The sequence below is a fragment of the Cyprinus carpio genome, chromosome B11, assembly GCF_018340385.1.
Source record: "Cyprinus carpio isolate SPL01 chromosome B11, ASM1834038v1, whole genome shotgun sequence".
Taxonomy (NCBI): domain Eukaryota; kingdom Metazoa; phylum Chordata; class Actinopteri; order Cypriniformes; family Cyprinidae; genus Cyprinus; species Cyprinus carpio.
The window spans coordinates 18840518-18865675 of record NC_056607.1 but is presented as its reverse complement, the minus strand read 5'-3'; the positions used below and the strand labels follow the sequence as shown (position 1 = coordinate 18865675).

The 25158-nt window shown below is 33.3% G+C and overlaps 1 protein-coding gene across 1 annotated transcript in view; it reads right to left on the bottom strand.

The window, feature by feature from the left end:
- LOC109049870 (succinate--CoA ligase [GDP-forming] subunit beta, mitochondrial-like) overlaps positions 1-25158 on the bottom strand; it is a 97608-nt gene that overhangs the window by 47564 nt on the left and 24886 nt on the right. Inside the window, exons 3-7 of the mRNA XM_042734415.1 lie at positions 15102-15201; positions 10228-10318; positions 7133-7285; positions 6120-6209; positions 2399-2495 (exon numbers count right to left, since the gene is read on the bottom strand). Coding sequence (XP_042590349.1) covers positions 2399-2495; positions 6120-6209; positions 7133-7285; positions 10228-10318; positions 15102-15201 — 531 coding nt within the window. The remainder of the gene's footprint in view (positions 1-2398; positions 2496-6119; positions 6210-7132; positions 7286-10227; positions 10319-15101; positions 15202-25158) is intronic.

Genomic DNA, 25158 nt, shown 5'->3' with positions numbered 1-25158 from the left:
TATTATTATTATTTTAATTTTCTGAAAGAAGACATAAATACTATTTTTCAGCAAGGATGCATTAAACTGATTAAAAGTGACTTTTTATTTATTAAAAAAATACATCACAGACAACAATAAAAATAATCTTTTAAGAATGATTTCTGAAAGATCATGTGTCACTGAAGACTGGAATAATGACAGCTTCAACATCACAGGAATAAATTACATTTTAAAATACATTAAAATAGAAAATAGTTATTTTAAGTTTCACAATATTTCACAATATTACTGTTTTTAACAAAAATAAATGCAGCTTTATTTTAAATGCAGTTCACAAATTTGATAATATTGGCTAATTTGGTGTTCAGTTAAGTAAGCTGATTATGAGTATTAATGACTATTTGATGACTTTATAAAACAGAAATCCACATGAATATGACACCACTGGAATTGCAGAAAGTATATGACATTCACTGGTTTAGGAGGGCGTTGCAATGGTCAATGTTTCTATTTTACAGTTGGGAAAGATTCAGACATGTTCAATTTGTTCAATATGAATTTTTCAAAGCATCTGTTATTATTCAAATATGCATCTAGTGCATGTGGCAAATTGGTGAACGGCAGTTCCAAATCCAATCATTTACACCGAGTGAAAGGGAGCTGCAAATAACTAAACACAGTCATACAGCGCTGATGATAAAAGCCCATCTTTACTGACACTATGTACAGTACGTCTATATAGCTTATTTTGTGCAGTGGGAGCATCTTATAAAACAAACAGACACACAAACACAGAAGCTGTATCAGAAAATTAGCCTGGGAATAGAGTTTTCAGTGACTGTCTTGGCCGTATGTGACCAGACCCAGCAACTCTCTCATTTGTAGTGTTTTGAAGCCTCTCGAGCCTGCAAGGACACTGCGCTCGCTAACAAAGCTAATCTGTGTAGGGAAGTACACTGGGTTCACTGAGCTATTATCAAACTTAACTTTACACTGTTAACAGGAGAGTTTTACTTACTTTTGCAGGGAAACATTCGTAAAGAACATCTGAAGAAAGAAGTTGAAAGCAAAACCGAGACAGTAAAAAAAAAAGAACTGGATCAGTTTTACCACCGCAAGCTGACAAAACAGCGTTTTTTTTTTTATGTTTAATGAAAACATGCAGTTTGAGAATACATTTGAAAGTGCTTCAAGTAGGAGACCAAGACAGTTATTGTCACTTTTGACATAAAATAAAGCAAACAATGCATTTAAAAAGAAAGCCAACCCATTTGTTGACTTTTGTTTTGATGCTGCTGTCAAGAAAATATCACGATTAATGTCAGTGTTTCCTGAAAAGCTCTATTATGATTTTCATAGAAAAAAACAAACAAACCTAAAGAATAAATAAAAGCCTGAAATAAAGACAAATGTACAGAGAAATATAAAGGGTTAAGAAGAGTAGAGAAAGGTGAAAAGAAATATTAAATATTAAAAATTTAAGGTTAAAAATTAAAACAAAATAAAATTAGAAAAGACAATAGTAACAAAGAAAAAAGAAATTAATTAAATTACTGAATTATATTTAATTAAAAATTCATTATAAACACACACACACACACACACACATACATATATATATATATATATACATATATATATATATATATATATATACATACATATATATATATATATATATATATATATATATATATATATATATATATACACATACATATATATATATATATATATATATATATATATATATATATATATATATATATATATATATATATATATACACATACATACATACATATATAATAAAAAAACAAATATATATATATATGAATTAAAAATTAAAATAAAATGTGAAAAGACAATAAAATTAAAAGGAAATTAAAAGAACAAAAATACAGCACAAAAGCAAGGAAAAACGCAAGGAAAAATGTGGTGGCACTTTTGTGACGGCCCCTATGAGGACTAAATCATTTTGCCATTGTGGAGCAGGGCCGAGATGATTTCTCTCCCCTTCTTTAATTTGACAGGCTAATACTGCAGGCATTACCCTCTCTGGACCTACTGTATGTAATTTCATACCAATAAACGTTACAACATCCTACATCATTTCCTAACAGGTAGCTATAAAAAAAAAACAAAAAAAACAAAACAAGTGGAAATGGTATTGGGAGTAGTATTCGGTCATATTATGAACATATTTGTGCCAGTGTTACGTAAGAGAAGCCCTGTAAAGTTTTGCTGAGGCAGCACTCTCCACGAGTCTGATAAAACACATTAATTGTGAAATGACATTTATCCTTGGAAGCTGCAAGGTCCTATTTGGATCTTTACAGAAGCTCTTATGCAATCTGTGAGCAAGCGTTTTTATCTGTCATTCACTCATGAAAACACATACACACGCACGTCTTACCTTGTCCCTCAGGTGTTTCTCCGAGCGGATTGACTTCGACTTGAGTGGCGTCGACTTTGAGGAACAGATCATAGAGTCGCTTAATCTGATTTGCAGCCTGTGACAGAAGCACAGAGAGCACTAATTACCCAGCTGCACAGCTCTGAGAGCTTACATAAGCCATTCAAACTACCTTGACATCTCTCAAGCACATCTGAAGACATATATTTATACATTCTGGGTTATATACTGTACATTGTGCAATAATAAGGATGCATCTTTGACCGGACACTTGCTCCGCTGGACAGAACAGTCACTGGCAAGACAATGAGTAGTTGCCGTGGAAAACTTCAAACGTGACAGAAATTGATTTGGAGTCGGTAGGGCCATTAACTCAGCAGGGAGTCACGGTGGCAGTTAATGCGTCCCTGCTGAGAGACATGGCAACGTCCAGCAGCTCTCTCCAATTCCCAGAAGCTATGCAAATCAGGCTTACGTCTGGAAAACAGCTGGAAATTGGATAGTGAGATTTGCTAGTTATATGAGATTTTCTAATACACTGATTTGTTGATGACTTTGTATTTCATAATGCCATTCTATATATTTTTTAATCCATAGGTTCTGTAACTTTTCATACTTTCATACATGGAAGATTTCATTCAGCTTTTTGCATTTCATAATTTTTTGATATTTAAATATTATTTGAAATGTAATTTTATTGAATATTTTAATATTTCATCCTTTTTGTACATTTTACAATAATTTTATATTTCATACCTTTGATACTTTTATATGATAATTTTATACTTCTGTAACACTGTTGCGAAAGATTTTATAATTCATATTTCCATAAAAAACTTCAAACAGCTTTATTTTTTTAATTTGTTCTGCAAAGATTTCCTAATACTTTATACTTTCGTAATTTCATGGAATTTTGTCTTAGTTACATCTTCTTATATATTTCACAATACCGTCATATTTCATATATTTGTTATATTTCTGCATATATTACATGTCTCATATTTTTGTAACACTTTCAAGGATCACTACTTTGTAAGCATACAATTTTTTTATTTTGACTTTCTGTAACAATTTCGTAAACATCATTCTTTTTAGTTTTACATTTCATAAAACTTACATGAATGATTTAATAGTTTTGTATTTTGCCTTTAAGTAACACATTTGTTGATTTCCTAATATTCTTTGTATGTCTTGTTTGTAATAATAATATTTTATAGGACTGAATTAAGATGTCATAATGCTTTTACACTTGGTAAGAAAATCTAAGTATTTTGGCTTTCTTAACTAAATTTTGCAATGCCATCATATATCATGTTTGTAATACTTTTGTAGAGTCTGAATATTTCTTAATTCTACAACACTTTTATGGAAGTTTACATAATGATTTATGCAGTACTTTGTAACATCTTAACTTTCTGTAACAATTCTGAAATTTAATAAAATCTTATTTTTCGGCATGCATTTTTGCAATATTTTCAGGTCTATTTCTTTGTATGGATTTTTGTTGTTTAAATTACTTTTTTTTTTTTTTTAATCTGTGGTTTATTTATAATGATGGACAAGGCTTTTATGCAATCAAATCAATCAATCTATATATATATATATATATATATATATATATATATATATATATATATAGATATATATATATATATATATATATATATATATATATAGATTGATTGATTGATTATATATATATAGTGTATATACACAAAGTAAAAGGTAAATGTTATTATTTGTAAACATCAAATCTATTTATTTTTCATTACTAAAGGCAGCATCTGAATCAGTTTACCACAGCTAAGGTTTGACGAGAGGTTAAGACAGGAAAGATAACCGACTGCTTATTGCTCTACACTTTGCTATATCATGTGCTTTCTGAAAGCATGTCATCCTAACAAATTCTACTTTCAAAGAGCTTAAGAGCTCAAATGACATCTCCCTTTCCCATAGCCAACGGAAGCGCTTTTGATAATGAGCGCATGCTGACAGAAAACATTGTAGCGCTGCTCTCATCAGCACGCAGAGGCGAGCGCCGGCTCTTTGTCATATCGCTGCACTTCAAAGTGGTGAAGCTGAGTTAACGGTATACTGCATCCCAAACATTCTAATTAGCATTGACTCAAATAGATGCTCGCAAAAGATGCGCTGTGAAAGCATGACTTAAGAAGAGCCAAACTGACAAGCCAGACATTTAGCAGTAATTTCCATAATGCTAAGCTTCTCCAATGTCTGTACACACAAAATCATACATGTGCATACACAGATAAACAATGTTGAGAGATTCTATAAGTTAACATGATTTAATTATCACATGAACTACTACAGATTCCTTTAAATTGCTTTCATAACACTTGTGAATCATTTCATTTGATTCTTTTTAACAAGTGCTGTCAAAGGATTAATTGTGATTAATCACATCCAATATAAAAATATATGTGTGTTTACTGTGTATATGCGTTATGTATATATAAATACCCACAAATGCATGTATTTAAGAAAAAAATTGTTTATATAATAAATACATTTATATATATATAATATAAATTACAATGAATATGAATATATACATGTAAATATTTTCAAAATAGACACTGTATGTGTTTGTATTTATATATAGATAATAAATATATAAAATACATACACACACATATATTATGTAAACAAAAACGTTTATTTTGGATGCGATTAATAGTGTTTCACAATAAAAAACAGCACTATACATAACATGCATTTATATTTTAAATTTCTGTAAAAAATAATACTTCTTGTCTTCTTGTAATATTTTTATAGAATTTTTGATTCTTTAGTATTTCAAAGTTTTGCAACACTTTTGTGAAAGACTTTTGTAATACAGTCATATTTCATATTCTCGCAAAACCTTTGTAGATGAGGAAAGACTTTGCCTTTCATCTACATTTTGTAGATTTCCTATATTTCCATATATTTCATGTGTTTGTAATACTTCTGTATATTGTAATATATTTTATGATTTCATAATAGTTTCACACTTTGTAATATAAAATTGAAATATTTTGGCCTTCTGGAACAATTTAGTAGATTTTGTAATGCTTTCATATTTCATACATTGGTAATACTTAAATTTTGAAATTCATACTTTTGTAACACTTACCAAAGATTAGATATTGATTTATACAGTATTCATATTTTGACTTTCTGAAACAATTCCATAGATTTTCATGCTCTTAAAATCCCTCCTAAATTCCCCAAAATATAAAGAGCAATAGGTAAATGTTAAGTGTCCATAAATATTTTCAAATATATATACAGTTATCTGAACGCTACATTTATAGGAAAAATGCACATTTTGTGAAAATGAGGAAACAGGAGTCACTCAGAGACCCTGTACGAGGCCTTGGTATAAATGTCATTAAATCTTACAGATTTAAACTCGTGCTTATCGTTTACGGCAAAGGTAGTCACAGCAAATCTGTGACCTGTTTATAGATGGCAGTTTATGTGAACGATCTACAAGCACGAACTGTTGATGATCGGTGATGTCTGCTGAGACCTAAGAAATGTTTAATGACTGTATTGGCAAAGTCATCATGTCCATTACTCTCGCTTTTTCCATGAACGAAAATGGAGACATAGTGGACGGTTGGGGGAGGTGATGTAAGGTGGGGGCCGCTGTGCTTAACGACACACACTCTAATGGCACAATCTCTTTGGCAGCGATTCAGTCCAAACCCATTACCTGTCTCTCCAACGGTCCTTTGAAACCCAAATTAGCTGCCATACGTAGTGCCTGGTCGTCTCGGACCCCCTCGAAAATATCTATGACTTCCTGAGGCAAGAGATGGGAGAGAGAAAGCAAGAGAAAACCAACCATCAGCTAAAAATCAAGAGAGCTGGCACGCAGCCAGACTGAAACGAGAAAAAGACGAGAGCTGGAGAACAATGGCTTTGCAATTATAAGGCCATCTCTAAAAGATCACTTACATAACGAGATAGACACACACAAGAGAGAGAATGCATAAAACCAGACCACAAAGAGCTACAAGAATGAAAAGCAGCTGTTACACGTGTTAATATGAGTTTATCTTTAAAAGAAGTCCATTAAAGGAGTCACATCATTGAAAAAAAAAAAAAGATTTGTGGTTCACTTATAATGGTGGACAAGGCTATTATGCCCAAAAAGAAAAAATTAAAAAAAAAAGAAAAGAAAAGAAAAGAAAAGAAAAAAATGAAACGCTGTGCATTTAAGTCTTCTGTACAAAAACTATGGTATGCATTTTTTTTTTTTTTTGAGAAATTCAAATCCATGGCATTTTCAAGACTTTAGTGGTTAAACATTTTCCATTTTCAAATGTAATATTTTTAATAATTTTCATTAAGATTTAAATTAAAGTAATGTGTTGGATATTATGTATTAATGAAGCAGGCCTCTAATCCAAGAAAATTTAATTTATTATTAGTATTATTAGTATTTCCATACATTTTATAGCTCAATTTAACCATTCTAAAATGCTCACTTTTTAAACTGTTCTAAAAAAAATAAAAAAATAAAGACTTCTGTTTCTATATCTTGTTTGTAACAACTTAAATTTCTTATATTTATAGCAAGTTTATTTCAAAACATCCAAAAAAAATTAATAAATAAAAATTATATATATATATATATATATATATATATATAAAGACACCTTTAACAGGAAATCACAATGTAACTCAAGCCTACACCTTTTCAATCAGATACAACTGAGATACCTTGAAGATGAGCTCTGGCGTGGCGGCAGCCACTTCCTCTATGTCCACACCCCCCTGAGGACTGCCCACCATCACGGGTCCATTAAAGGAACGGTCCATCAGGATGGCGAAATATGTTTCCCTGGAGATATCCAGAGCTTCAGCAACCATCACCTGCTCAGCACAAACACCAGGTGAGACGGGATTCATCATTGCATGTTATCTATTCATTATGGTGCATTAACAGGCTTATTTCTGAAGCACAGGTCTACTGGCTGCAGGTCCTACAGCTACTTCTAATGCTGGATAATCAGCCATCATGAAGCTCACTGAGACGTGGCAAGTGGATAAAGACAGAACCACCAATAACAGGCCTGAAATTAAAACTAATTAAAAGGTGATTTTAAGAAGTGAAAGAAGTTACACAAAAGAGGATGAGGGAAGGAACCCTCAGGAAGGAAGAAAAGGAAGGGGAGACAAAGGTTTGGTGCCAGTGTTTGTGTACTTGACATGTTTCATAACATTCAATAGAGCCATAACAATCAACTGGATTATGTAGGTTTGAGTCTCGCCTGCAACACACCCCAATTCTATTTATCACCGTTAGGTGTTATTGTCCCCTTTTCACTGACAAATAAATAGTGCAAAGGCTTAAAAACAAAACAAGACACACAAATAAAACAAAACAAAACATACTCAGACAAGAAAATATAAGAAAAATTTAATAAAAATAAATAAAACAATAAAACAAAAAACAAAATAATTAGGCATATTTGTAACATTTTAACATTCAATAACAGACTACTCTCCTATCTTCAATGTAAAAAAAAAAACCTCAAACAAAGCAAAATAAAACAAACAACACACACACACAAACATAAATAATAAAATAAAATAAAACTCAAACAAAACACACACACACACTAAAAAAAACAAAATAAATAAAACAAATAAAATGAAACTTAACACACACACAAAAAAAGAAAAAATTTAGGGTACAACCAGGTGTATTAGTAACATTTTTACATTCAATAACAGACTACTGTCCCCTCTTTACTGTTAAATTACACACATACATACATACATACATACACACACACACACACACACAGCCAGATATAGATGTACTATAGACATGGATGGACGGATGGATAGATAGAGCTTTCAATTAGTAACAGTCTACATGAATCTGAGGTAGAAAACTAGAAAATATAATTATCATCAAAACTTATATTTTGGCCATTTTATATAAAAATATTTTTAGTTGAACATTTCACACCAAAAGGAGGAATCACACTCAGGAAGGAAAAGAACGTTATTGAGCATGTGTTAAATAAGTGTCATCACTCTTACTTGTATAAGACTGAAGAAATTTAGAGTGTTACAATTGCCCAGTCTCACCTATCTCACCCAATCTCCAGCACCCGAGTCCATTTTTATCCCTTTCAGCTTGTGAAGAAAGCCAAACGTTTGCACCCCTGTTCATTCTATTTCCTGCATTGTCCTTCCATCTATTTTATCCTTTACTCTATTTCCTCACTTCACAATCTATTACAGCAGAAAAGAAAGAGAGAAGGCCAACAAGACAGACTGTGCTTACACATAGTTGGGTAAAAAACGGCACATTAATGGCACACTGACAGCTCACAAGCAGCATTCCTCTCTGAGACTGACAACACAATTACATCCTTTTAACACCACTCATATTCAAACCCTCATCCATATTCAATCTCCTCTAGGGCTGAGAGCTAAAAGAGTACAAAATAAAATCTATTCAATACATATTTATGTATTTATTGCAACCAAACAGCCAACAGCCATTGACCTACATATATTTTTTACTTATAAAAAGTAAAAACCAGCAAAAACAAAATTATTCAAACACACACTACCATTCAAAAGTTACGAGTTTATAATGTTTTTGAAGGATGCCTCTTATATGTTCACTAAGGATGCATTTATTTGTAGCAAAATAAAATGAAAACCGTTAAATCATACAGTAATTTTTTTTTTTTACATTTATTTTAAAATGTAATTTATTTCTGTGGTGGTAAAGCTGAATTTTTTTTAGCATCATTCTATATACATTTCTCCACATGAACAATTTTTTGCTCATATATTATATGAATCATATATCCAGGTCAACATCTTCTGAAGGCTTAAAGGACACAATTTCACAAAACAGACTTTTCTTTTTTACTCTCAATAAACCGATACTGTATTCTGAATTCATGAGGAAAACCTCATTATACAATAATGCATCCATGTGCGAAGGAAACCAGAGGGCTCTTGAATAGCAAATGTGACATTCTCTCAAATGCAGCGAGAGAAGTTTGTGGGGAGATGCCACACGCTCGAGCTGGCATTTCTAAAGCATTTATTTATTTTCACTTATATCGCACCTCTGTTCCTCCTCACCACCTCCCTGTATGAAACCTTTATGAATATGCACTTCCACCCCCCGTGGCTGTTTCTCAGGCAGGAAAAAGACAAAAATGGGATGCCGTCATTGTGTAAAAAGTTTTGGGGCGGTCGCGTGAGGGGAAGCTGGCGGGAATAAAAGCGGATGATAATGGGGAGCTCTAGGCCGCGTTTAAAGACGAGAGGACAAACACGTGCTAAGTGCAGGAAGCCATCATTACCTCCTGAGGGGGAGAGAGATAAACAGCGATAAACATATGGGGTGGTTGTAGGAGAACGCCGGTCTGTGTGGGTGTCAGACATAGAGAGAAGCAGAGAAAGAGGGAGGAAAATGATATTTCAGCTTGTCAGTGACACATGGAAATGGCTGTTTACCAACATTCCCTGCACACTGAGGTCTGACTCACACGGTGTATTCATCTCAATGACCTACGACACCTAACTCAGCTAACAGCAAAATAATATTTCTTTAAAAAATGACAGAAAGGGGGAAAAAAAGTGCATCTTAAAATGGTATTATACAGATTTCTCCTGAAGCCAGGAAGACAGTGAGAATGGAGAGAGAGAGAGAGAGAGAGAGAGAGAGAGAGAGAGAGAATTTAATTTCCAAGTGCAAAAGCGATTATTTATTCAAAGGAACAACATTAAAAAAAGAGATAATATGCCAGAGATGCACAAAGTGCTTTCGTTAATACCGTTTTGACTTTCACTCCTTCCTTTGGGGTCTGTTTGGTGGTCAGACTGAAGCCGAGCATCTTACCGGCCAACTCTCCAACAACAGCAGGACTGAAAAAGAGACATATTTTTATGCTTTTCATTTATTGTGGCTTTCAAATAACTAATTGCTTAAGTAATATATAAATGAATGTACAGTACAGGTCAAAAGTTTGGAAACATTACTATTTTTAATGTTTTTGAAAGAAGTTTCTTCTGCTCATCAAGCCTGCATTTATTTGATCAAAAATACAGAAAAAAAATGTAAAATTGTGATATATTATTACAATTTAAAATAATTGTTTTAAATTTATTATACTTTAAATTATCATTTATTTCTGTGATGCAAAGCTGAATTTTTTAGGATCATTATCACATGATCCTTTAGAAATCAATCTAATATGATGATTCATTATGAAAGTTGGAAACAGTTCTGCTGCTTAATATTTTTTTCAGAACATGTGATACTTTTTTTAGGATACTTTGATGAATAAAAAGTAAAAAAAAAAAAAAAAGAACCTATGTTTTTAAAATATAAATATTTAGTAATAACAATATACACTACTGGTCAGTAATTTGGGGTCAGTATTTTTTTTTCTTTCTTTTTTAAATAAAATCAATACTTTTATTCAGCAAGGATGTGTTAAATTGATAAAAAGTGATAGTAAAGAAAATATATTATTAGAAAATATATTATTAGAATTTTTATTTTTTATTTTGAATAAATGCAGTTCTTTTTAACCTTTTATTCATCAAATATATTAGACAGCAGAACTGTTTCCAACACTCATAATAATTCTAAATGATCATGTGATAGACTGGATGTTACATGTGACACTGAAGGCTGGAGTAATGATGCTGAAAATTCAGCTTTGCATCACAGGAATAAATTATTTTTTTTAAGTATATTCACATAAAAAAAACTATTATTTTAAGTTGTAATAATATTTCACAATATTACTGTTTTGTCTGTATTTTTGATCAAATAAATGCAGGCTTGATGAGCAGAAGAGACTTCTTTCAAAAACATTAAAAATAGTAATGTTTCCAAACTTTTGACCTGTACTGTATATATCGCAAACTTAGATTCGCTTACAGTTGATCCAGCTGGATCATGATTTTTGTATAGAGTGTTTCTGAAATGTTTTTTTTTTTTGACATAACATTATTAATTATAGAATACTATTAATTTATACATCAAAACTCTGTTGTAAATATGTATCTTTAATTACAATATCTTTAGTTGTCATATAAACAACTAATCTGTATGAAACTACTGTAAGTCTGACAAACCTGAAATATACATCACAGTAAAGAATTTTCATTCATTTTAAATTGACTTGGCTTAGTGAGGCAGTCAGTTGTGAACTCAAAGGAATGAAAGAGGAATGATTATAGTATACACTACATGACTTTAGGCCTGAACTTTACTCGCTGACAGTTTTCTGTAGATCGCAGACACATAACTGATGATACATGGTGTGAATTATCAAAGACAGGTATTGATGCCTGAGAAATATTCCCCAGGATAAATATCTGAACCTGTCTGTGATGAGTTTTGACTGGAAATAACATCAGTGATGACCTACAGCCAATGAGAGAGAACCACTGAACATGGGAAATTTTGTAGTTTTACGAGAGTTCCTTTATGATTTCTCGCGCATGCATTTTGTAAATGAAAGAGTTGTCAGGGATTCTTCCAAGGTAAATATTGTGTAATGTGACCCCCAGTCACTGATCCATCCTGTAATGTGCAAACCACAGAAACTTTAAGATACCCGAAACAATCATTTAGTGTAATAGTGCATTGGTTCTAAATTCCATTCCTTGTGACCCCCAGCTCTGCATATTTTGCATGTCTCTCTTTGTTAACACACCTGATTCAGATAATCAGCTGGTTAGCAGTGAGCTCTGTGCATGAACTGTGTTCCCGATTGACATGGTGCCTACACAGTGTTCATTGTTCCCTACTCCCTGAGCAGGGGAAATCTGTTGAAGTTTACCTCATTTCGGAATAGGGGTGTTCCGATCAAGATCGGCCGATCGTTAATGCGCATCTCGTCAGTAAAGCCGGTTCTCTAATCAGCGGTAAATTCCATCAGGTGCGTGATTTCACATAGAGCAGCTGTTACTACAAGGAGCCGTTGATCACAGACAAGCTGCGCAAATCCTAGCTTATAATGAAGGTGGATTTGCGCAGCTTGTCTGTGATCACCGTGGTCAGACTAGATTAATCAATTTGTCATTTTGTTTTTTTCCAGATCAGACAATGCGGCTCATGCTGTATATACATTGTTGTGTGCAGATAGGGCTGGGCGATAAAACGATAACAATAATTATTACGATATAAATTTCTTTGATAAAACGATAACAAGATTTAGATAAATGTTCAAAAAAAGCGGAATGAAGAAGTACTGCTCATTTGAACCGCATCACATGGACCATTTATCCACTCGATTGAAAATTTAAACGGCAGCGTAGCGCGAGTTTACTAGAGCAGATGCGTTTACTTGCTGATAAGTAAACACACTCAATGCGAGAACCAGTGTGATGCACTTGAATTTAGCGAACAACTCCCAAATGACTCGGTAATTTACACTAGTTTGAAGTCAGATGAAACCACGCTGACAAACAGAAGAAAAACTGTGTGCAACGATGAAGTCAGAAGACTTTTCCATCACCATCATTTAACATGAATTTACTGTATTAACACTAGCTGCACCATGGTATTATGGCAAAAATCTGGAATATTCATATAGAATTTTATTATATTATTAATGTAGACATGTATTAAATGTTTTAAAGGAGTAATAGAATATAGATATGTTTGTGTATTTATACTAAGTGTACTTAGACTACTGTTTTCCATACAAATACCTAGAAACCATACAGTTGCATTTTTACTGAGGTGCTATATGTGTGCTTTTAACTGTGGTTATCATGATCTAAACATATACTACTGTGGAAGAACAATGGTTAATTTTAATAAACCTCAAACAGTCAGAACAATAAAAACATAAATTTACATCTCCATCCTAACTCTAGCTACTATTAATGTAGATTTTTGTAATATTATTAATATTGCACCTTGCACGACAAACTGTGCTGAAAATACATGTCATCAGAGTCAGGCAAAACAAAACCTTTTCTTGATTTGAAAGTATATCACCCAATAGAACATGCAGAAACTAAGAAATTAATTTTTCTATTAAAGTGTCCCTATTATGGGTAATGAAAGGTTCATATTTTGGTTTGGGAGTCCCCAACAACAGGTCGACATGCATGCAAGGTCAAAAAAACACTTTCATTGTCTTATAATATGCATTTATTTTTACCTTATTTGCTCAACGACTACCAAACGATTCGTTTAACGATTCATTTTTCCAAACCCCTCCTTTGTGTGGCGCTAATCTGCGGTGATTGGTCCAATTGGTCTCATTTTCATCATGCCTGTAATGTCTGATAAAGCAGCGTTTGTGAGCGCAGTGCTGCTTTGTGTACAGCGTTACCAGGGAAACAGCTATTTTTACCACTCCAAGAGCGGCACCTAGTGGCAAAGAATAAATTTGCATGTTCATTCAGGACAACGCAAAAAAAACAACAAGTGGAGGGGGGGCAATATGCTAATGTTTCATGTTGACGTCAACATAAAACGGCTTGGGATTCGTTTAAAAATGACTCGTTTCAATGATTCATAGTCGACTATTTATTTTGAGAGACAATGACTTTATACACGGTGCACTTTCCGATTTAAAACTTTGCAGGAATGTTTTCATTCACGTAAAGCTGTGTAACACACTGCATGAAAAGTAATTTTCAAAAATCCATAATAGGAGCACTTTAAGATATTTATTTTGTTAAAGAAAAAAATGACTGGAAAAATGTAAAGAATTCAAAAATATCATAAAGAGTAGTTTAAAACCACAATTAATTGTTTGGTTCTACAACTTTCACTTTGGAGCAAAATTCTGCCTTTAAACTTAAAAGAAATAAAAATGTTAAATTTATTGTGAAAATTATCAATACTGTATCAACTGATATGAAAAATTTTATCATGATATTTTTGTGGCCATACCGCCCAGCCCTACTTGCAGGAAACACTGATGCAAGATGATATCTGATCAAACTGTATGTGAGCACACAGAAGTTTTTCCAGACTGTTATGTATTTTTCAACTGTGATTATTTTATTCAGTCAATGCATGTGCGCTATAAAGAGCTGAGGTGCTCATGCTAATAATGCAGGTTTAAATTGGACTAATTTGCTGATCATGTATTTCTCTCTCTCTCTCTGGATCATCTTTTTATTGTACTACAAATAACTATGGCACAGGCAAACAACAACAAAGAAAAAGTTTTAGTTTAAGAAACACATACTAGCAAACTCTCGAGGATTTCTCAGGGCCACAAAAAGCGCTGTGCTCATTTGCTAGATAAAACAGATCAGGCTGTGTTTCAGAGTGTTTTCTCTGGCCGATTCTCTTCATCCCGAATGCCAAAGTACATTACGTGACAGTGATACAAGACGCAGGCATTCAGTCATAAATCAGCCCCTACTTGATGAAAACTCATGGCTTTCTGGTAAAGTTTTCAGAGATTACTATATTTCAAACGTCTCCCTCATTCTATATATAGTTTCTGTAACACTTATAATTTGTTCAGCTAAGGAATCCATCATTCCACATTACAAATGAGTTTTAAGGACATCACAAATGCTGAGGGAAGAGAGATATTCTGCTCTATTTTCTTGGTGAGAAATACAGGGTGTCAAAGAATGACAGGGGTTTTAAGAGGAATGAAGGACAGGAAAACAGTATCTTTTCTTTCTCAGAAAATGGGTCTAGGCAGGTACTCACTCTTTTGTTAAATGCACCCCTCCTTTCAGGCCACTGTCGAACACTCCTTTGCCTCTTCCTCCCGCTAAAATCTGAGCTTTCAGGACAATCTCCTTCGCTTCTAAAGTGACAAAAGTGATAAAAAAGAAGGTTAGAACCCCAAGATGCCAAGAAAAAAAGGTGGCTCCAGATACAATGTAGCGCTTAGCAGATGATGCAGGTTCGAATCTGGCCTATAAGAGACTCACACAGCACATAACCTCAACAAACACACAGATAAACAAGCAAGACAAAAACAAACGAGATCGGAAGAGGAGTTGGTGTTTTCAGCTGTAATTTGATTTTAAATATTACGCTGATCTCCAAAGGCATGTTTTGATGATGCGTCTTCCAAAGCGGTTGGCAATTTTGTCATTATTTCTTTCATCATGGAAACATCACTGAGATGGAAGCACAAGGCTGAGGAAATAATAGCTTGTCATGAGACACTATGTTGAAACATTTGATCAATATTGTGGTATATGAATCATTTTATCCAATTTTGTGAAAAGGACCATATACTGCGACTGTAGAGTGACTGAGATTAAAAGGACCTCAGAGATTTTTTTCTATTACTCTACCAGGGTGTGCAATTTATATATTGTATTCTCTATACTTGACATTTTTTCACACACATTTTCCAAAAGGTAAGCTGGAGTAACTAACTGAAAAAAGTGCCGTGTAATATACCTGAAAGAAAACAAAATCTGGAATATTTTTTTATTTCTAAAAACAACCAAATAAATAATGGAATGAATTAATTAATTAATAATTGAAGAAATTAAATTATTACATTTTTAATAATTTCATAGTAACAAAGAAAACAAAAGAAAGAAAGAAAGAAAGAAAGACAAAAGCGGAGCTCTGTGATGAATTCACATGACGATGAAGTCCTCGGCTCCCACATAAGTCATTCTTAAAGAGCCACGCCGCTCTTCATGGCCCTCGGGGTGGACGTTAAGAGTTCTCACACTTTAGGTGCTGATTAAGACTCGCTATCACCGCTGTGTCTCAACCAAACCACAACTCAGCCATTGACTGGAGCGCATGCATAATTTATCACTGCCACACAGAGCTGATAGCATTGATCATGTGGGCGACTGTGAGGGATAAGAATGCAGAAGCGGCAAAAACAGAGATACGGAAGCCGCTGGATCACTTAATCTAAACTAAGAGAGATATAACAACTGAGGAGAGGCAGGCGAGGGTGAAGATTTAGCAAAACACCTCTTGTCCCGATAAGAGATCTGATAGAGTTAGACAGGGAACTCCTGCACATGGGAATGTGATGAGCGCTACAGAGAGCCAGAGATGAGAGTGATATGGAAAGAGATGGAAAAATTACAGACAGATTATACCTGGACTGAGTGTTTAGCAAAACAGAGTGAATAAATGATGACAGGCTTTTCATTTTTGAGTAAACGATCCCTTTTATTACCCAAAAAGTTATGCATTGATGGTCTATGTGGAGAACAACTTTACATTAACCATTCAGGCATGTACAGTACAAGGCAAAAAAAATGCAATGCAAAATGTTTACAAAAAAAAAAAAGGAAATGACATAATTAGTTCACTGTATTTTAGACACGTGTGACTTTATGAACAGTCAAATAAATACATTGTCAGCAGGAAAATGCAGAAATCATAAACACCCCTGTGGATTTTGTGAATTTAGCTGCTAAGCTACTAGGCTAAGCTGTTAACTATAGAAGCTCTTTTGGAGGTGGAATCGGAATTGCAGAAATATTCACAAACACACACACACACACAAACACACACACACACACACACACACACACACTGCTGTTTGTGTGAACAACAGATGTGCTTTAACAGAAGGGTTTATCCAGCCATTTTACATAATTTAATGGATTTTTGTGAGAAGACTTAAGATTAATAAACTAGCTCATTAAAGTTGCCCCATCATAACACAGTTACAGTTGCTAACACAATTTGTGAGAATAGTACAGTCAAAGCACTGTAAGATACTTCACATATACATATACACATATACATATATATATATATATATATATATATATATATATATATTTTTTTTTTTTTTTTTTTTTTAATAATAATTAGGTAGTTAATTAAGCACTGTTGTTTAAAGAGGTCGGTATGTATTTTTATTTTTTCTTAATATTTATTTTTATGCTTATTTTTTATGCTTTAGACTCTGCAATTCCCATTCCACCTCCAAAAAAAAATAAGATTGTGAAATGTTATTATGAACTGTTTTCTATTTTAATATATGTTAAAATGTCATTTATTCCTGTGATGGAAAGCTGAATTTTCAGAATCATTTCTCCAGTCTTTAGTGTCAAAAATCACTCTAATATACTGATTTAGAGGTTGGTATTTATTATTATTATTTTAAAAACTGTTGTGTTATTATGTTATGTTAAAAAACTGTTAAAACTGTTGTGCTGCTTAATATTTTTTGTGGAAACCGTGAAACATTTTTTTCAAGATTCCTTAGTGAATAAAAAGTAAAGAATTTATTTGAAATAGTAACATTTATTGACATTTTTAAATATTCATTTCTAGTAAACATATTCATTACTTTAAATAAATAAATGAATAAAATTCATACTGAGCTCAAACTTTTGACCGGTAGTATGTGTATTACATTTGCAGCTTGTAAGTACTGTACAGTCCTCTATGTCTGCATGCATATCAATTTGTAGAAATATATACATGTATATCTTCATTATCAAATAAAGTACTGGATGGTATCCAGAATCTCAGTACATTACGTGCAATCCATCACTTTACGTCAATTATCTCTATTTAGCAAGTTCAGGAGTAATGTCCGTGCCAAATGGTGCACTTTAATTCACAGCATCCTTATTTCTCATAGATTAATGATGTGAGCAGCAAATTAAAAAGTGGAGGAAGTACATGGCCCGAAGCTTTATGGTTTTAAAATGAGTTTTTATATCATACACTTTTTTTTTTACACTTTGCAACACCTTACAGTTCAACACTCATGTTGACAATTTAATTCAACCATCACAAAGTGACACTTCAAATCCCTTAAAGAAAGAAACCTGCCTTTTTGATTGTTTAACCTGGAGCTACACATCAAGTTACATCTTAAGATGATATATGAAGTTAATGCAGTCATTTTTCTCTTTAGGAATAGCCTGGAGCTCCCGGTGCAAGACCTACATTGTCTTCTCAACATCAACAGACCACAAAAGCCTCAAAGGCAGGTTATTATTATTTTTTCAACGTAACAGTATTTATGTGCATGTCATGTATGCCTGATTTTGCTACTTTTATGTACAACACAATATATATCAAAAGCTCTGTGAACGTTCTGTGGGCTGCATGTCTGAGGCAGAGACGGGCCGAGTGATAACTAAGAGAAAACACGTTTTGTCACCTTATACTAAAAAAATATTTTTAGGAAGTGTTGGTTGGTATATACTCACACTTTGTTGCAAAAATAAGACATAGTTGGCAAAGTGTTCTGTATTGCAATGGCATTTTCATGTTTAAAAAAAAAATAGGAGCTGTAAAATGTATTTATCACTTTATTTTTATCTGCAAGTTATTTATTTTTGAACACACAATGATAGCTGCATGTTTAACAGAATTAAGACCTTATTTGATATTTGTTATTTACTGTGCAATATTTATTTAATACAATAAAATAAAATGAAATGGTTATTTATTAAATAGTAATTAATTAGGGAGGTTCATCAGGGAAACACAATGTAATTGCCTTATCTCACGTTCATGTTATTTTAGTATCACTGAGATACTATTATAGTTTGAATTCATATATTAAATCAGGTTTATTTTTCAGATTTTCTCTTTGTTTGTTTTTTTTAATTTTAGTCAAAGTTATTTTGTGGGCTTCTTGTCTTATATATGTATGTGTGTGGGTGTGTCTATGTATTTTAATTAATTTTTAATTCAGTTTTAATTTAATTTTAGTTATTTCAGCATATTAAGTTACACTCAATTAAAATATTGTCTTGGCAAATATCTGAAATTTATAATTTTAGCTGTAGTTTCAGTTTTACTTAACTATAAGAACACTGGGATATCTCATCTCATTCAGATATATGACACAAAGTTTAAGACCTCAGAAAAAAATGTTTACCCTTTTTTAATACTAAAGTTAAGATATTTTTATAAAATAAAGAGAGATTAATGCTTTAAGACTTACAATATAGATGCCTTGTAACAATAATATATCCATATATGTAGTCTATATCCTTACTAGTCAATACTTTATTAAAACATATTTAATTAAATATTTCATGAAGTTATCTTGTATCATTACTAACATGTCATTGCACCATACATCTAATGAATCTAATGAAAGCTAGAATCATCTTTAAGTGTGCCAAATTATCAAAGGTCGACTTCACAAACAAAATGTCCAACAGTTGTTTGTTCAGTGCACTGTTTGATTATCTCATTAATTAACTGAACTGAATGCTAAATGAACATACGCTGTTAATTCTGGGTATAATTTGCATTACTGTCATTTCATAATTTTAAATGAGGGCAAACATAAAGTATAAAAAATTGCCCAGGAGCAAGAGTTGAAAATAAACAAATAAACTACTGCCTACTGAAGTGAAATGCTAATATTTTCTTGCCCTAACATACTATTTAGAAAAACAAAATTACATGTAGAAGCAAATATGTCTGTACAGTTTGCATTGCATCAGAAGTAACTGCAGTAATACAGACCCCCCCCAGTTCCTCATTAATGAGTTCAAATGAACTTGAAGCTTGTGTACCAATGACAGCTCTCAGTAGTTCAGAGCTGGGTTGCTGCTTCTGCTTCACTGTTTCTTATTTCCTGAGTCCCTAATGTCTCTCTGGCTGTGGACATGACTGCAGGGTAAGAGACACAGAGGTGTCCTGTTGTTTGATATTCGGTGAGAGCAATGGGGTTGTGGTAATGGGGTGTGGAGCAGGGTTCAGGGGAAACAGTGCAGTTTCATACAGCTGAGAGAAAACAAGGAGAAGTCAAGATCCCTCATGTGTGTTTAAGGCCATAAAATGGGTCGAGACAAAGAAAAACACACTAAACAGGAGGACTGAGTTGGGGGATGTACTGTTTACTGAAGATAATGTTTTGCTATAGGGCAAATATTAGTAAATGAAACATCCCAAGGTAGTAGGGTCACAGGATCTACCTTCTGTGTGCATCACAGTCACTGCAATTACAGCAAATTATTGTATTACTTTTAAAAATTATTTTCCTCAGAAAAACCATCATCAAAAACATCAACAGCACTATTCGGACAGGATTGGTTTTCTAAGTGACATGCAAGTTACTAAGTTTAAAAATCAAACCAACAACTATTATTTTACCCCCAAAAAAGATGGACAGAAATTTATTAGTGACAAATTAACAAAAGCAAAATTTTCTTCAAAAGACTTTTCTTCTTGTTGAAATTAATTAATTATTATTTTAAATAATAAAAGAAAAACACAAAAAAGAGAAAATGCTGTTCTTTTAAACTTCCTACTTACTAAAAAATAAATAAAATGTTTCATGGTTTCCACAAAATTAAAAAACAGCAACTGTTTTCATAATTGATGATAATGAGAAACCTTTATTGAGCACCAAATCTGCATATTAGAATGCTTTCTGAAGGATCATTTGACACTGAAGACAAGTAAAATATATTAAACAGGAAACATTTTAAATTGTAATAATAATAATAATAATAATAACAACAACAATCACAATATTAAATTTTTACTGTATTGTTGTTCAAATATAATAATACACTTATGGAATGAAATCCTTGAGAGTCAGAATCGATACCTAGGCCTAACAGGCAAATTACTTAAAAAACTTAAAGCAACATTTATTTATACCATAAAATGCATAAATACTGTCTTTCTCTGTCCTAATTTGTTGTTGAATGATAAACAGAGCACAGCTCAGACTCGAGTGCTTGACCTGTGTGAGTCGTCGTTCTGCACTGTTTTCCACCTCTAGACATCAGCATCTGCTCCTGCCTGCACAGGAGCAAGTCTGAGCAGAACAATGATCTGGCTCTAACTCCTGTCTAATGATGCCTGTCTGCTTGGAAACAGAGCAGAGGTTGAAAAGAGAGGGCCACTTCTTCTGTCTCAAGTTTCATGTGTGTTATTTCAACTTCAGCTGTCACCACATCACTGACAGCTGAGTTCTTGTTAAATTCATCCAGCTGCTCCTCATCACAATCCTTCATAATGATCTCCCACCTCCATTAGAGTGATGCAGCAAAGTAAAGAACCTGCCACAAAACCTTGCGTACCACCTGAACATGCTGGAGAAAAGGACAACTAGGTTACCACGAGTCTCTTAAATGTATTCAGAATTTCACAAGATCACATTACAGAAAGTCACACAGTGCACTCATATACCAAATTAAGAAAAACTAAATTGTTGTGCTCTTGTGCTGCAGCTAAAACATCAAGTTTGTAATAATTCAAATGCTTTTAAAATACAGCATATTAAAGATTATTTTCTTAAAGTAAATACTGGGGCTTGGAAGTCTGCTAAGAAATACATATGAAGTTTTAGGTAATCTTAAGTTTTTAGGTTTTAAAGACTTAGCATTTGTCAGACGTCTGTACGAGAATTAACAACACAGCACCACCTTTGCAGGGTAAAGGCTTAAATAAATGAGAGAAATATAAAAACATTAATGTAGTAGAGGACTAACATTGTGTCAGTAAGACAAATAGAGTTTAAGTTAAATTTAAATAAGCATAAGTAATCTTTAATTTTAAATCTACAAAATCTAAAGTTTAAGAAAAAAGGCTGAAATTACAAAAGAAAAAATGTTTAAATAAAGTCTATATGTTAAGTGGTTTTTGACTTAATTCCTGTTGAGACAAAGTTTGTGTGGAGTATATACTGTATCAACATCTTTTAAAAATAGGCTATAGGCTTCAGTTACAACACAGCCAACAGCTATGACGTGCTACTTACTAGTCATTGCTTTCTCATCCTGGACTGCATTTGATTGGATGAAAATCTGCAGTGCAGGATGAGTCATCAATTGTTTCGGTCAGTTTTTTCAAAAGGAAAAGACTGTAAATTGTATGCATTTATCTGCTAAAGCGATTGTTTATAAGCACACAGGCATATATCACGTACAAAGCTCACACAAACAAAAATTCAGATTTTATTAGGAGAAAACAACCAAGAATTTGCAAAAAAAAAATCATCAATACAGTGCTGCTTTGCAAGCACTATAATAAATAGTTCAAAATAATTCAGATGAAAAGAACTTAAAGGTTAATCTTTCAGAAGAAACAGGAGCTCTGAACCCATTAAAATTTCAACTTTTATCATATCCATCAGTCCACAAAAATCCAGCAAGCACAGAACTGCTATTCTGCTTTCACAATTATCTCACACAGCCTCTAAAGAAAATATATATTTAGCATCCCAGACTCCATCTGTAAGCATTTTTCATACATTTTCAACATCTTCTCTCTTCTTATAGCCATCTCGTCCTCTATTCTCCGCCTGTCCGCAGCAACATCTGGCAGCGAGAACATTCTGCTGCTGCAGGAAACGGCAAATCTGTTCACCGTGCCCTTGAGTGTGGCACATTAACCTTACTTCAAATCTCACCCACCTACATCAGACACGGTGAATGAAAACACGCCGGGTACGTGGCGTGCAAATAGTATTAAAGCTTTTCAGCGTGCTTTTCTGTGAGGAAAAGAGGTGAAATGAAATGAAAATTACATGTGACTTGATTTTGCATGGTGAAAATAATGAACTGGCATGAGAACGGTTGTTTTTCTCAGGGTTCCAGCTAGGTAATGATGGTAAGAACATTCCACGCATCATCCATCTTTCCTGTATGACAGCATTGTGTGCTGAAATCCTGTCAATCCTGATGCATTCTGGGAATTTATGCAGCGGAACAGCTTCATACAGTGATACCGCTGACTAGTCAAAATGTCAGCGACTTTGCTGAAGCTCATATTCACTCATATAACTTTAGCTGACTGACATGTTATTTCCAAAGTAGTTACCTCCAAAGCTTAGGTGATTTTTCATGTCTAGACGATCAAACGGAAGTCTAATTAGTTGTTAGTACACTACATAAACACCAACCGAACTAATTTAAGCACCGAAACTTTGTTTACAAAACCTTTGACGTGCTTTGCCTCAAATTTAACGCTTTGAGTTAATTCTACAGATGATCAACTGTCAGTTTCACAAGTCTAACAAGATACAGATTGGTTATACTTAGTTTGCTTGCATGGTAAACATCAATTTTGTGAGGGATTAATCCAAGAGAGATTGCACTGGCTCCAAAAAAGCATTTTTCAAGCTCACCAGAGGAGGCTGAAGTAATTAAGTGAGGAAAGTTTCCTCAAGGAAGCTGAGAGGCTTTCATTAGCCTTTCTGATTCATTGTCCCAGCACAATATCAAACAGAGGAGAAGAAGAGAGAGCAAGAGAACAGCGCCTTGCTTCTGAGGCAGGCTGGCTGTGATTGAGCCCGAGCGAGTGTGTAAATCTGGGTGTGGTATCTGACCCCTGGCTGGCTCGCCACTTTATTCCACTCTCTGAAACACTCCACAAGCTGTCAACATCCATGTCCATGTCAATCCACATCGCTGTCTCGTCCCCAATCTCTCTTCAGCCCCTCAGATTTTACAGGCTAACAAAGCAGGAGATGTTGGCAAGAAACTGGGTGGATGACGGACACCCGGTCTAAACAAAATCAGAAAGCTCAGTGTCCAGAAGCGCTATGGTAGACATTAAGAGTTATTTGAAAGTCTAGGGAGTAGAGATGGGTCATGATGGCTGACTAGTCATCCAACAACTGACTAAATGTAGATTTTTAATTTTTTTTTAGTTTTGATATTTTAGGTGGCAGCGCCAATTAGCATGCTAATTAAAACATTTAATCACAGTGCAAACTAACAGCTAAAGCACAGTATGCTAATTAAAACATATGCTAAAAACAAAGAAAGGGAAAAAAAGAAAAAAAAATAGTTTTTATTTTAAATTCTATATCCTATTTGTTCTATATGTTTAAATAATTATAGGTAAATCGTTGTTTAATGACAAATGTGATAAATGTTTGATAAAATGTATATCCACCAAAATCGGAATGAAAGAGTGCTACTCATGAAAATGTGAAACGTGAAATGTTTGTCATGTTCTGACCATAAAGAGTACTTTAAAGCAAGAATTAACTGTCTGGTTTTTACAACTTTCCCTTTGAAGCAATCTGCCTTTAAACTTGAAAGAAATAAAAATGTGACATTTATCGTGATAAGTATCGATATCGACTGTTATGAAAACATTATTGTGATATTTTTTAGCCACATCACCCGGCCCTAAATCATTGACTTTTATTATATATAAACCCCCCCCCCCAAAAAAAATATTATATATATATATATCTCTCTATATATATCTCTATATCTGTATCAGAGATGAAAACAGGTAAGAGGAAAAAACGTGAGAACATTGAGCATTGGGGGCATGTTCCACACGGAATTTCTTTAAAAGATATTTGCTTTACATGCTCATTTGTAGTTACTTTTAGGTATTTTTTTATTACATTATATGTCCAAAACTTTTTTTATTTTCACATTTTTTAACATCTTGTTGCCACATTTTACAAAAAACAAGATTGAATATATTTGGTCAAAACCCCATGTTTTAAATGAAGTGCTATGCACTGCTATGTCTATTTAAGGCAATGTTGGCTGATAAGATGGCAATGCTAACCTAAAATGCAAAAATGTTTGCCCTCTCTCTTTACCGCTCACACATATCAGACCCTAATACATAAAACAGACATAGTTTTTGAAGTAAAGCTTTGAAGTAAAGAGTACCATACTTACTGAATTAAAAAAAGTTTTGACCAGTCTTGAACAAAAAAACTAAAACAAAATAAATAGATGACTAACTTTTTAAGACTAAACAGTTTATGCAACCAACATTTTGACAATAACTTTTGTGCTCCACAGAGAAAAAAAAAACCCAAACGTTTCATTGTGCGAGTTCATTACAGTGCATTTTGTCA